This window comes from Dermacentor andersoni, chromosome 8, assembly GCF_023375885.2.
Source record: "Dermacentor andersoni chromosome 8, qqDerAnde1_hic_scaffold, whole genome shotgun sequence".
Lineage (NCBI taxonomy): Eukaryota > Metazoa > Arthropoda > Arachnida > Ixodida > Ixodidae > Dermacentor > Dermacentor andersoni.
The window spans coordinates 133,623,884-133,638,808 of NC_092821.1; the positions used below are offsets into that span (position 1 = coordinate 133,623,884).

A 14,925-nucleotide genomic window follows, 5' to 3' on the forward strand; every position below is an offset into this window, starting at 1 on the left:
TAAACATTCTTAAAAGCTACATGTCAGTGATACTAAAATCACCAGAACTCAATTAGACCTACTATACCCACATTTTTTTTTAATTATGGCAAATCAGGCAAGATATTATTTGATTCTAGGTTTTCAGTGCTCATGAATGTGACAGTGAAAGTATTGAATGTCATGTAGTGTAATGCAACGAAAACAAGGACACAAGAAAAAGCAAAACACAGACATAATTAGGCGCTTGTGTCTGTGTTTCACTTCTTCTTGTGTTCTTGTTTTTGCTGCGCTACACTACATGCTGTTCCATGATGATCAACGAACAAGCCCACATTGCCGCCCCCGTGTAGAGAACAGGAAATTTCGTTATACACTTAAACTTTGATATAACAAAGTAGGTAAAATCGGCAATTCGCTTCGTTATATAGAAATTTCGTTGCATTGAAATTCGATCTGTTATGCAAATGAGTACAGTCGCCGATCGATTTTTATTGCACAGAAAGGGGCCATGCAATTTTCTGAACTATTTGGCAATAAAAAAAAGCGTTTGAATGAGAAAACAATTTATTTTGAGAAATATAGGAGTCAGCGGCGATGAATGATACGGTTTCATGCCACGTTGATATCTTCACATCAGCGGTACGAATTAAGTGACGCCATATGCTTTCGCGTGCACTCCGCCCCCAAAGCGTCGCCCGGTCGCACTGCGACGACGCTATCATGAAAAGCGCCGGCAGCTGGGAGCGAATGCTTCGTCTGCTTCTCGTTCCAACGGGTCATCAAAACTCGAGATTGCGCAACCTTCAATACTAAACGTACTGGAAAACAGCTTACATGATGCCACGCCATCTTGGCATCCCCGCTCTTTCCACATGCAGCAGATTACCTCTAGAGCAGGGTGCGCGGCTGCATATGCGCTCAGCCGCGCTTACAGCCACGCGCAGTCATGGCCGAGACGCGCGTCAACTTACCCCCCCCCCCCCCCACTCCGCCCCCTCGCGCGCGCTTGATCGCGTTACCGCCAGCTCGCTTTCCTTCCCCACTTTGCCATTGCTCGCGTGGGAAGGGCGCACTTATGAAGCCACCATCTTTCTTGTCTCACTCTCGCACACTTTCACTCGCACCTAAAGCACAAGTGCGCGGGGCGCGATAGGATCTGATCGCACTTGGACTTAATTTATACGGAACATGATGCGGCTCCAAGCTGTTCTTGTCGCGCTGCACGCCGTTTGAGAGGTGCGTTTGCAAGCAGCCGCTTGTAATTCAATCATTTGACTATCTGCGTCCGCGGAAGTTACCATTGATTGTCTTGGCACTCCTCTGCGGCAGAAGCAAAATTTCGTTATATTGAAATTGCACACAAACACACTTCTTTATATTGAGGCTCTAAAGGCATGGTGTTCTATGGAGAAGAGGTTATGAAAAGTTAAATACTTCGTTATATCGAGAATTTCGTTATACTGAGGCTTAACTGTATAGAGATTTGAATTTATATACCTTGTTGTTCAGCTCCTTGGGTCATGGTTTCTATGACTATGACTCATATAACTCTGTATCTGTTGAGTAGAAAATCTCTCTCGCCCTGTTTCCCTACCGTCCTACTTTTGGAGGAGGCCCCCTCTTGGTGCTATCCTTGTTCCACTCTTGGCCCACATCATTTCATAATCGAGGCATGTAAGGCCACAGTTCCTTATGCGATGCAGCTCTGACATCATGCGTACCATACAGAATTGTACATGAGCCTTAGCCCATGCATAACCATTCTTCTGATCAAATGTTAATTTTTAGACTGACGTCCTTCCCTCTTGAATGACAGTTATCTCTGCTGTATTGTTGCTGCTCTCTCATGTATGTATACCAATCAATTATATTAGTCAATTTCTTCTTGAACATTGAGTCCAATCTTTGCCAACTTAAGTGTGTGTTGAATGTTAATTTTTTAAGACCTGTCTTCGCAATCTGCCTCCAGCTCATCCATTTTAGCATCCTCAATTTAGTCACTTCTCCATCCTGACTTCTCATATTTCAGATTCAGATTTATTGGTTCCAAAAAAAAAGAAGTAATTACATGACAAATATACAGACGAGGGTCCCAAAGTGAGAGAACTGTAATGGGACCCTCGGTTAATAATAACAAGATTGATGGTGATATCAATAGTCAGCAAGTTGGCGTATTATAAACAACATCTACAGATCAAATACATCACTAGACATGTCATTTACAATCAAACACGAAAAAGCACGTTATAAAAGAAAGTCGGAAAAAAGCATGGGTGAAATACAAGAAATGACATGTGAGATAAAAGTCAAAGGTACACCGCCACATCACAGTTAACGCAGGAAATGATGCTTAAAATGATTTTTAAAAATTGCAAGAGAAGTACAGTATTTTATTGTTGATGGTAATTCATTCCAAAGAGAAATTGCAGCGAAGGAAGATGTTTTTTTGCCATAATTGGTATGAACCATGGGTAACAAGAAATTGTTGTTAGCCGCAAATCTGGTCATATTTTTATTCTGCAAAAGGTCAGTTGCAATGAACGGGAACGTAAGGTTATTATGAAGCAACTTGTGGAGTAAGACGAGTATGTTAAACTGGAACAAATTATTAATAGGCAAGATATTATACGCGCGAAGTAACAAAGAGGCATTGGATTGCATGGAGCTAGAAGTGATAATGTGTATTGACTGATTTTGGATATGTTGAATTGATGATAAGTGACAAGCGTATGTGTTGCCCCATGAAACAATGCCGTAATTAATGTGACTATGAATGAATGCATAATACAACGCTAGCAGAGCCTCACGAGATAAAAAAAGGCGAGCTTTGATTAATGCACGTATACCAAACGCAGTCTTGTGCTTGAGATGTTGGAAGTGAGAGCGAAATGTAAGGTTAGGGTCAAGATGTATGCCAAGAAAAGTGACATCGGTGCTAATGGGAATTGAATTAATTCCAAGCTTTACTTCAGGAATAGAAGTTAAGGCCCTTTGAGCACTTTTGAATAACATAAATTTAGTTTTTAAAGGATTAAGAACTAAGTAATTGTTGCTACACCATTTTACATTGTTACTTAATGCAATATTTAACTTAGAAGTAAGAGTAGTAACAGATTTGTCAGATGAAGATATGGTTGTGTCATCTGCATATAAAATGCAATGAACGTAGTTGGTGGAGTTAAGAGAATCCGGAAGATCATTAATATATAAAAGGAAAAGCAAAGGGCCCAGAACTGATCCCTGTGGTACACCTTGGTTAATACATTTTGTTACTGAGAAAGTATTTGCTGCATGTACTGTGTATGGCCGGTCAAGTAAATAATTTTTTAAGAATGTTAGCGCAGGACCGGTTATACCATAAGAGTCAAGTTTATTAAACAGGACTTGATGGTTAACCGTGTCATAAGCTTTACTGAAGTCTAAAAATACAGAACCAACTAAGTTTCCCAAATCAATACATTTTTTTTATGTAGTCAGTTAGAGATAGGACAGCTAGATTCGTGGAACTTCCTGGGCGGAAACGAAATTCATTGTTCTTTAGCAATTTAAACTTTGTTAAGTAGTTATTAAGACGTTTAACAAATAATTTCTCAATGAGTTTACTAAGGCAGGAAAGAATTGCAATTGGTCGGTAATTATTAACTGTGTACGTGTTTGTCGCCTTATTTAAAAACAGGAATAATCTTGGCATTTTTTAAAAATGAAGGGAATGCACCTTCTTTGAACATAAGGTTGATGATATTACAGAGTGTGTCGCAAACTAAATGCGCAACCAGTTTTAAATGCCTGACACAAATATTGTCTAAGCCAGGCCCTGTATTTTTAAGGTTAGCAATCGTGGAGCACACTTCATTTGGTGTAGCTGGTAACAAGAAGAACGATTGTGTCGTACGGCTCAAACTATTATGCAACTGCGCATGTGTGTTGTTATTAGTGTAAACAGAAGAAAAGTAGTCCAAAAAAGCATTAGCAATTTCGTTGGGCTCAGAAAGAGTGAGGCCATTGTAATTTATTTTGGTTATAGAGGCATCAACAGACGATTTGTTAAGAAAAGAGTTCAATAACTGCCATTGCTTTTTGGGGTTATCCTTATTCTGATCAAATTTATTTTTGTAGTACTTTTTTTTCACATGTTTAAGTAAAACATTCAGTAATTTACAGTATCTACTATAGCGTCTAGCTAGTCTAGTATTAAAGGGCTGACATTTAGTTTTCTTGTACATGTTTTCCTTCTTTCTTAAACTTTCTAGAAGACCCTCCGTCATCCATGGGTTGCGCGGATATTTATACTTTTTCCCAAATTTACCGTGCCTGTGTTAGTCGAAACGGCCAATAAAAATAAAGTGCAGAATTTGTTTAGTGCTTCTTCGGGATCAGATGACTTTATTAAAATTGTTTAGGTTCCTTACATTATTGCTGGTCATGTATTGTCTTGTAAGTTTATTAGACAGTGAAAATCTTCAACTTGACTGGAACCTGTGTAACATAAATATCATAATGCATCTTTTCAGTTTTTCCAAACTATGTCAATTCTGCTGATTCTGTGGGCTGTCCAAATTTTCCATGTTGGTGTTTTCAGTTATCATTGAACCAAGGTATCCGTCTTCTCTATGGTTTACCCTCAAGGCTTCCCTTTCATCTACTCTGAGAAATTGGCATGCGGCTACCAGATGTGGGCAGCTTGCCTCACAACACATGCACATGCTGAGCTACTTTTGCCAACCTTTGTGCTAGATGTCAATCAGCATGAGCGAAGCAGCGAGAATGGGGAATTATGAAATTGAGGCAGAGGTTCGAGCATTAAGGGAAGTCATACTTATGAGGTGAGTACATGTGAAGAAAAGTATTCAGAAATGTTGGGAATTTGCAGTTTCCTGTTTATTTGTCTATTAAACTCTCCCTAGCTATTTCAGTTATTTCATCATGTGTTGCAATTTTTAGTTGCAATATGTTCTTCTTAAGTGCTGCCACACTTACTACTAGAAGTTTGAGAACTTATATTTCTTATTCACTTGGTTCATTCATACCTACAAGCAGCCGTCTTTTCACTTTACATCAGCTATTGAATGTAATGCCCAGATATGTTCTCAGTCTACTTCAGTAGGAGTCACTAACACAATGAATGATCATGAAGCATGTGGGTTCTTAGAAAGTGCCTTCATGTAATGCAGCTGTAAGTTAAGGTAGGGGATGCTTTGGAAAGCATGTTATGTGGCTTACATGAGAATTATTTTATGCCAGAAAGCACACAAATATTTGTGTTTATTTCTGGTGTTCTTCTTCCTTAATTACTTTCTTGATTCAGCGCATATATATGAAGCAAGAGATCTTGGCTTGTTCTTTCTTTACATTAATCATATAATAGCACACTTTACATAATTGAGCACATTAAAAGTCACTTGGCGAGCAAAACATGTACTTGTCTTTTTGAGTATCCCAGCTTAATGTTTTAGTGTGTGCAGTTTGGACGTGATTCTTGAGAAGCACTACGTCTGCTTCAAGTATATGAGGTATAATTGCTTTTGCTTAAAAATAATCCTAATCTTCCTTGATAGCTGTCCTTTTTTTACTAGACAATATAAGCATGGTGCTTAATTCCAAGATAAATATGCCTGCTGTAACTGTATGCATCAGTGTTTGACTATTCGTTACCTACTATTCCTATTAGAAAAATGTATTTGCCAACCTCCAGTTATTTGCATTGAAGTAGTGAAGAGTTTGACGGCAGCCTGTCTGGTTTGGTCAAAAGAGGCACGGTAAGTAGTTTAAAATTAGGTGCTAACCATAAAAATGAAAAATAAGAACTGGTTCAACTGGAGCTTTGTTCGCAATCTTTGCGAACAAGGCTTTCAAGTGGGAGCCGAAGCATCTATCTTGTATGCCCGATCTTCATTTGCTTATTGTTATTATTATTTGAATTCATCTAGCCCTAAAGAGGTGGCAATTTATTTCAAATACTACTCTTTGCATTTTGTTTCCATTGCTGATTTTTTTTTTTTTAAGTAACTTCATGCACCACACAAGTACAACTCAAACATTTTCATTCTTTCAAGGAAGTCACAACTAGTGGAAGGTATTCTGCACTAACATAATTATTTTGAGATTTCCAGTAAATACGTAGTTCTCATAAAAAGTATCTAAATAATTTTGGCCTAAGCGGTTATACATTAACCATGTAGGCTTCATCAACTTCTGACATCACTTGGTCTTGGCAAACTTGTGAGCTGACAAGCTTGAGCATGCAGTCACTTCCCTCCATATTTGTTTCGATGAAGGCTTGCCCTTTGGTGCTACTCTGGATCCACCCCCGTTTCCTGTGATTACCACTATGGGCTTCAAGGCACACACCCTCAGGAAGACTTTTCATGCACAAACCTGGTTCTTTCACACTTTTACTAAGACAGACATTGAAAGCAAGGATGGCATAGCAGGCATGTTGGTTACAGAAGTACTCTATTAAATAGCTTTGTAAGTATTCATCTTGTGGACATGTCCATATCCTCTTCTGCTGAATTAGCTGGGGGAGCATGTCTCCTTCTCATGCTTACCCCAGCCCAGCCAATCAGAACTTCAGCAGCGGATGAAATGGACATTTCCACTAGGTGGACACGGAATACATCCCCTGTGCTCTGTCCTATCTTTCCACCCTTCTCCATGTATTTTACTCAGTAAACTACTGGTTCAGCATGTTGGCCACCTTAATCAATCTTCCAGTAGCTCAGCACTTAAAAGGTATACAATACAGATAAGGCACTGTAAACCCAAGCAGTTAGGCTGGCGATTGCTGCTGTTATGCACCATACAGGCAGACGCAATGGCTTCACTGTAGCTTTCTAAGTTAACTTTACTGAACTTTGAATTTAGAGAAGGCAGAATATAAAAACAGACTAGCATCTTTCTTATGTGCTTCACGCCTCTGCTTTTTTGTGTTACTAAAATAAGTATGTTGAACCTAAATGAAGTAGAAGGAAAAGGAAATTGTCACACAAATTTCATTTCACTGTCTTTTTAAAGGTATAGCAATATTTTTTAATTGCAATACAAGTTGTTACTTGTTTCGATCTTAATGTTCATTCCTCATACTCCAATTGGACTACAACTGTTCCCTCATCCACAGCTATCAAGGCCTTATGGCAACTTTGGAAGCTCTCTGAACTGAGTAAATGCTATGCATTGCATTATTTCTTAATACATTTTCATGGCTGCCTTTAACCTCTATAGTTCCTCATTAAAGCCAGCATCTCTCTTGTGACCACATTTAAAAGCTTGTGGTAATGTATGCCTAACAAGAAATATGGGTACTTTGTAGTGCTAGTATGCTCTAAGTAAATTGTTCTATGCAAAAATTTCTGACATAATTGTCTGACAAATACTGCATCATGTTTGCTATTTTGCCTTCTGTTTCAATTTCACTGCATCTATACATTTTACGAGTGCATGAGTAGGGTTTAAGGCTGTTCTTTAAAATGCTCATGAGCACTTATCATGATCAGTTCCCCATATAAGTGGTTTTGCTGATGAGAATACAGGAATACGAGCAAAATTGACATGGAACCAACATATAGATAACGTCTGCATGACTGCCTATCAAAAGTCATATTTTCTGAGAAAAAAAAACTGGAACGTGCATCGCGTAATGTAAAACTTATTGCGTACACCGCCTTCATTAGGACGATACTAGAATATTCAGCCGTTGTTTGGAGTCCCCATCAAGTGACGCTTAAGAGGAAGTTGGAAAGGATACAGAGTCTGGCGGCACGTTTCATTTGTTCGACATACCGAAGGAAGGAATCGGTCACGCTTATGTTACAGCGTTACAACTTCTATCTTCTTGAGGTACGTAGGAAAAAAATATAGGCTGAAGGTGCTTTATCAAATAATGCAGGATCAACTTTAGATTGATAAGCTCAAATATCTACATGCTCTAGGCAAAAGATACCCGCGAACTAACCACGACTATGTCATGAAGCCGACCGTATCAATAGTGATACATATCGATACTCATTTTTTCCTGGATGCGATAGAAATGTGGAACCAATTGCCAAACGCTATTGTTAGCCTAAAAGATGTCACCGACTTTGAATATGCTGCTGAGGCATATTTATGGGAGTTTTCGATTTAGTTTTGAAGTGCCAAGTGATATGTGCAACTTGATATTCATTGTACGTATTTTGATAAATGTCAGAAGTGTGCTGAACAGCATTCAAGTGAACATCTTATTCACTGTGAATTGACAAGTGTTAAGCAACTTTACGTACATTGACATTGTCCATATTTGATTTATGTAATTGGATTGTCCTCTCTGTTATGACCCTCTATGAGGGTTGACAGTATTAATAAATAAATAAATAGACAACGAGGGATGTGGGTAAGAACACTTTATTTTCAGCACACATGTTTTTTTAATGAACGGCTGTTATACTGCTAAAATCTGCACATTTAATAAAAGTACACTGCTCTGCTTCATCACTCCATGCTAAGTGCAAGTATCCCGTACCAGGAAGTCAAACCAAGACGTGGGATGTTCAGTCTGTGAAAACAAAAACGAGTTTGAAACATTAACGTGCAAAAACTAAAGCACACTCAAGAAAATAAACACAGCACAGGAACATATCCAATGAATCAGAATTACCTTTGAGAGCAAACATATAGTTTCTATGGCACAGTGAAGAAACCTTATTCCTCCGGCTTTTTTTGTGCGCGAGAAAATATGAAAGTGCATGCGTTCTCCCCATATTGTGTATCTGTCACCTTTTCACACACAACAAAGATGTTGTCTCAATGTACCCAACTGTCTTTGCATATCCATTTCTCTGCTCTCATACCATGATACCTACAGTTAAAGGCTATAGCAATGCTTAGCTTGAATGAACCAACACAAGCTACATGCACTGTGCTGTTGAACATGGCATTGTAAGTTAAGATTCATGCATAGCACATTCATGTGCTATAAACATTTGATTGTTATTGTAGGCAAGATAAATAAAAAGAAGGTATGTAAATAAGGATGTTCCCTAATAAGCTGTGCAGAAGTGCTCTCCCGTTTGGACAGAAGCCGAGCACAGCTGCAGTGAACAAGAAGCCAACTTATACAGCATTTAAAATCTAGGTTCTAAATGTGCTACAGATTTTTCTGAATTCATGGTCGAAAATCTAGGTGTTAAAGGTGACAAACATTTAAACAGGTCTCTGTTCGGACTGGTAATGCAATGTGCCGCCTAGTTTGATAAAATATGCCATATCACTGGTCTCCCAAGCTAAGGCTGCTGTCTAGTTGCAAGTGCAAATCACTCAATTATGTCTAGGGCACGTTTCAGCAAAAGACAGCCAAGATTACTGTGCCACTGAGGTCTATTTCCTGACATCTGATTTCTTCTCAGAAAGCTACCTCTCTAAAAAAAAAAAAACCTTCACAACAAAATAACCCAAACCTTTCTTGAGAAAAACCATCACACTGGTCCTTGAACACTAATTACACAGTGGCTCCTTGCGATGTAATGTTATGTACGTCAGCACCTTACAAAGTACAGGAAAATTTAATAATGGCAGCGTGACAGGTACACAAAAGAAGTAAAGAGATAAAACATCACACAGGCTGCCATCAGTGTTCATATCTCTAGTTCAATGTGGATGTTTTTAGCAGTGAATACATGTTCTCATTAAACTGAGTCATAATATTACAAAAGCGAAGGGCAAGGGTCTTTACATTCTAAACTGACAAATGTGCTTTATTACGATTCACCGCAATACAGGAGGTGTTTTGCAGTGAACGGTCACGTAAGGTTTTGGCTAACTACGGCGGGCGTGTCCTGCAGCGAGGCGTCTTGTGTATTGCGGTAAAGCGTATTATTGTGACAAGAGCTAATCTGGCATGTATGGCTTTAGCCAACAAAAGTTCTTAAGACACCATGCATCCTGCCGCAAAAATCTGCTTTGTTGAGAGTAGAACATTAGGTTCGTCGCCAACAGAAACCATACATTCCAGATTCACGTAAATCTTTCCCAATATTGGCATGCTTCACCGCAACACACAACTATGTTGCGGTGATAACGTTGGTCGAACAGACTGGTGCAAATGTTTCGACAGGGGAGCGTGCCTTCATCAGGGCAACTGCTTTCCTTGGCAGTTTTCATATACGTGAGTCCCCCCAATTCCCAACAGGGAGATTTAGCTGGACCTTTGCCAAGAGACGTACCGACAAGCGTTTGGTAGTGGCTGGTAGAGATACAGGAGTCTAAAAAGCGTTGCTAAATTCGGTTCCGTAAGGTTAGCTTCACCGCAATACAAATAGATTAAGCAGTTAGAGATAAATGTTTTGCGGTGAATCATAGCAAGGGTACCTGGCCTTTGATGCAAAGCAGCTTCCCAAGAGGCACGCTAATCCAGTGGCTAGTTATGCAGTTCCCCGCATGCGAGTGAGTTCCCTGCGTTCGGCGGTTTCCCAGTGACATACAAAATGACATTGATTGACTGTGTTGTAAATGGGCGACGGCACTATATGCTGATCGATGCAAAAGCGTCGTTTCGCTTTCGAAAACTGCGCTCGGCTAAAGAAAACACCTTGACTCGCATATGACCAAAGCAGTTAGACAGGAGACTACGAAATTACGTAGCTATTATGGAAGAAATCAACAGTTCAGAAACAAATGGCTGTGTAAACATTAACTCAATTGCTTACGAGGCCGACAAACCAAAGGTTCAAAGCATCACAGCCACGTCCGAAATAGCGCTGAAGGCCAGCCAGTACACTTATTAGGCGCCTCGGCGCGCGTAATGTAACAGGAGACGGCAGGTGCACGCGTACATCATTAAGGAACACATATTATATATGTCGGTGAAAGCGGTCACTCTTCACTTCTGACATGCTTCACCGCGTAACACTAGTCTACTGCGGCGAAGCTGACTTCAGGACGCCGATTTATTCAACTTATCTAGCGAGGCAGGTCCGTTTAGCACGCTTGGCAACGTTTGACATTTTCTGCATTAATTTCGTTTGTTCTTTTTAATTTTCTTATCATAGTGACCCTGTATCACGCAGTAGCAGAGCTGGTGCCGCGTCTTAACTGCGTTAGGAAAGGTAAGCGTATATGCAGCAGGCACGGCGGCATTGGCTCTTGTTTGGAAACTTCAAGAGACGCTCTTCCGCGGAGCGATGCCATTCGTATTATTAAAAGAATGCAGGTGATGATTAAATGAGCCGCAGCAAAGCTGTAAAAAAGCAGTAGTAATGCTGTTCTAAGATCCTCTCGCTCGAGCGAGATGGTCTTAGACAAAAAGCACGACGTAACGCGATCTGACGGAACAGCTCGTCATGCCAGTGTTTTCTCACGTCCTCGTTCTTACGCGCAGCCTCCCCTGAAAAAGACTACTGAATGGTTCTGTGCACGCACTGACGATCCTGACGGAGGCAATACCACTCACATATGAGCAGCTCCATATAAGATGCCACGGCCCATTCCACATGCCGGCTGCAATTTGACGCGGCCATGAGGCAAAATATGCGCACAAGGTACCTAATGGTAACGCATCAAACAGCTCACAGCCCCAATCCTTTATTACACGCATATAGCGTGGAAAGATGAATTACTCACGCTCTAAGTGGGCACGGAATACGAACCGCTTCGCAGCGCAGCCGACTCCGCAAGACAGACGCCATGGAAATGAGCGGATGTGACATCATGGGTTATAGCGGACGTGACGTCATGGGTGAACGTAGACATTTCGGGCACCTTTCGTCTGCTGTGCCCCGGGCACAGCAGACACGGCCTATATATATATATATATATATATATATATATATATATATATATATATATATATATATATATATATATATATATATATCCGTATGCTGCAAGATTAAACCGGTGCCTTTCACTATGCGGCATCTCTCCGACCGCACTGTGCCATTTCCGAACGTTAAACACAACAGTGAACGCCTCGGCCTGCCTGGCACTGTGGCAACCACGTGACCACGTTCTTGTGGCAGAATGCGCCACTTAGTTTCCTTCGTAAATGTCACCTTCTTACGTGTGCGACCGCGTGACCTGCTTTGATATTCTTTACTTTCTTTTGCGCAGAGGGGTCAGCATGTGGCTGATCGCGATGGGGCTGTGCACCGCCACGTTGCTTCTGATCGGCATTTCAGTCGCCGTACTGGTATTCCAGAAGAACTTCGGTGAGCCCCCTTTCTCTCGTTCACGAGTTTATTGCCGAGTTTCTACGTGCTTTTACTTAAATACAGGCTACTGGCACTAATAATCTTTCATCCTCTGTCCCGCTCTCTCTCTCTCTCTCGCTGCGATGACATCTTAAAGGAAGCTTTGTGTAAACTCTGAGTTCTCTATTCAATGGCACGTGACACGCATGATTACTCTGATTTGAGGACGGCTGGATCAAGTTGAATAAAATGTGTTTCATTTAGGAGGGAGAGATAAATTATGTGAGTACCCCAAGCAATGCCGAGCGCGGCATGTGAAGTTGACAGACATGCATGAGAACAAACAAACGTCGGATCCGGCCAACTCTGATGCACGTTGTGCGATACATTGTCGGACACATCATCGATACAGCTCGTCACATGCCGTGCAGGCTTGACTTTTCTGCAACGTATTGCACGTTCGTAAGCCTTACGGCTCTTCATGAACACCTGTTTCAGTTCGACAAGTTATGCTATGCTATGACCGTAGTGAGTGCTCTCAAACGCGACCATTCCTGCTCGGACAAGAAAAATACAGGCGGGCTGAGCCTCCCTGAACGCCGCTCGCGAGGCTGAAGTTTAGCACCGACTGCCTCATGCATGGCGCGACAACGGCGCCATCTGCGCCCACGACACGCGTATCTCAGAGTGACGGTTTCCTCCCTCTACACAACGATATCAAAGTTTAGTGCATACGCAGTGCGGTTGCAAAGTTAATGCTGTAACATGCTTTCCTTACATCTGTTTCAGCGAGCGATCCCCTTTGATCTTTTCTTTAAGGAACGTTTTACTCACGTCAACATAACCACACGTTACCCTCGCAGAAGGCACTCCCTCCAAACCGGAAGAGGTCGACTTCCCGGAGCTCGGCGGTTCTTCAGACAGTTCTCCGCCTGATCCAGTGCCTATTCGCATGCCGCCGGCCACATCGAGGATACCGGCGCCTGTTGTGACTAAGACGCCCCGCGCAGTGCCAGCTATGGGCTCCACACCGCCCACGATGCGCCCCACAGCGCCCACAGCGCCCCCTGCTGAGCCCTCCACAGTGCCCACCGTTCGTCCCGCGGCGCCCACAAAGCGTCCCGCGGCGCGCACAAAGCGTCCCGCGGCGCCCACAAAGCGCCCCACAGCGCCCACAGAGACCCCTGATACGACCACGGACACCCCTTATACCACCACGGAAGGCCCCCTTGATACAACCACGGAGACCCCTGACACACCGCCCATACCCGAAGAAGGCAAGTCTAACTCGCCGCGGTAGTTTCGCAGCTATGGTGTTGCGCCGCTGAGCTACACGTCTCGGTTTCGGTCCCGACCACAGCGGCGGAATTTCGATGGAAGCGAAGTGCAGAAACGCTCGTGCACTTATGTTTGGGAGCACCTTATAAACCTGCTCTGCATCTTGCTAATAGGATTTACATCGGAAGACAGAATAAGCAAGAGACACGCTGACAGGCAGGTGAGTAGATAGGCAGACGTCAAGGTAGACAAACACACATATGGATAACTAGACAGGCAGGAAAGTAAGTAGGCTGTCTAAAGTTATGTTTAGATGATGCGAGTTGTGGTTGTTGCCAACATTTCGTGTGGAGCGTGAACAGTTGAAATTTGTTCAAGGCACAGATGTTCAATGCATTACGTTGTCCTGCCAAATGCATAACGTTAAGAAGTTAAATTGTGAAGATCTATGTATAGCACTTGCTTATAGGCCAGTTCGCTGTTTCGGAACCGAATGCAATGACTAATATTTTGATTTCCTTCGCATTGTTGTTGTTAAAACTTTTGGTAAAGTAACCATAAAATGTTTCCGCCCCCAGTACTTGGATCCATTAGGGCGGGAAGAGCGACAAAGGAGGAGGTCAGTTCAGGTGTTATCGACCATCTTTGAGTCCCGTGGAAACCGAAGTAATGATTGCAGTATGAGGCACCATCTCTCGCGGGAGCCAGTGAGAAGGCTCGAGACGGCGAAGTTCTGAGGTCTCAGAGTAGGAGGGAGGGTGGATATCGTTCCTCCAAAGTGCTCGGCGAAAGCCGAGCAGAGCCAGAGTATGTGTTTCTGATGCAGCAGCTGCTTCCCTGGCCAGGAGCGGCAAGTGGCTGATGCCAGGTTTGGAGGCGCATCTTGGCGCGGCAGACTGGTGTCGTTGCTGTCTCCGTGACGATGCCTCGCAGGCGTGTGGCTTTAGCACGAGTAAGCTTCCCTGGCAGAGGCGTAGGATTTTCTGGGAGGATGTTCTGGAGCGCGACCCTTGGAGCCTCATTCTCCTCTGCCACGACTGTGTCCGGATCGATGGGGTATGGGTCGTCCGGCACCATGGCCAATTTTCTGAGGGCCAGGAAAAAAGCTCTCTTGCCAGAGAGTCTGCTATTCGGCAGCCAGTGAGCCCCGTGTGAACTGGTATCCATGTGAGGCGGACACTGCGGCCAGCCCCGTCGGCAATTCACATCGCCAGGTGTGTCGAGTGAACAGCACCACTACGCGAGTCCAACCGGGCGCAGGCCTTTATCGAGGCTTGCGCGCCTGTGTAAACAATCTGATGAGTGAAGGCTGCAAAAGCAGGCTTGAGGACGGCGTCGGAGGCAGCGGATATCACAGCGACGTTCGCCGTTAATGGGTCTTTGCAGGTCGGGCGGCGGGAGGAGCAGGCTGCGGTGCTACGTGGGCAATAGGCTATGGCTGAAGCTTCGTCACCAAGAGCAACGTTCTGTGTAGACAGCACAGTGAAGAGGAGAAGCGTCGCGA

The 14,925-nt window shown here is 42.8% G+C and overlaps 1 protein-coding gene and 1 long non-coding RNA gene across 2 annotated transcripts; one reads left to right on the top strand and one right to left on the bottom strand.

The window, feature by feature from the left end:
* Positions 1 to 8,345: 8,345 nt before the first annotated feature.
* Positions 8,346 to 11,740, bottom strand: LOC126525765 (uncharacterized). The gene is made up of 2 exons (XR_007598287.3): positions 11,575 to 11,740; positions 8,346 to 8,512 (listed from the first exon to the last, which is right to left on the bottom strand). It is a non-coding gene; the product is annotated as an uncharacterized lncRNA (long non-coding RNA).
* Positions 11,741 to 12,069: 329 nt separating this feature from the next.
* Positions 12,070 to 13,443, top strand: LOC129383407 (uncharacterized). Its single transcript, XM_055067971.1, has 2 exons — positions 12,070 to 12,161; positions 13,007 to 13,443. The coding sequence occupies exons 1-2, from the start codon at positions 12,074 to 12,076 to the stop codon at positions 13,441 to 13,443; spliced, it is 525 nt and encodes a 174-aa protein (XP_054923946.1). The 5' UTR covers positions 12,070 to 12,073.
* The last annotated feature ends 1,482 nt before the right edge of the window (positions 13,444 to 14,925 follow it).

Bases quoted from the DNA above. Each gene is read 5' to 3' on its own strand.
- LOC129383407 (XM_055067971.1), top strand. From the start codon at position 12,074: ATGTGGCTGATCGCGATGGGGCTGTGCACCGCCACGTTGCTTCTGATC. The intron at 12,162-13,006 runs GTGAGCCCCCTT...TTACCCTCGCAG, and splicing joins GGTATTCCAGAAGAACTTCG to AAGGCACTCCCTCCAAACCG.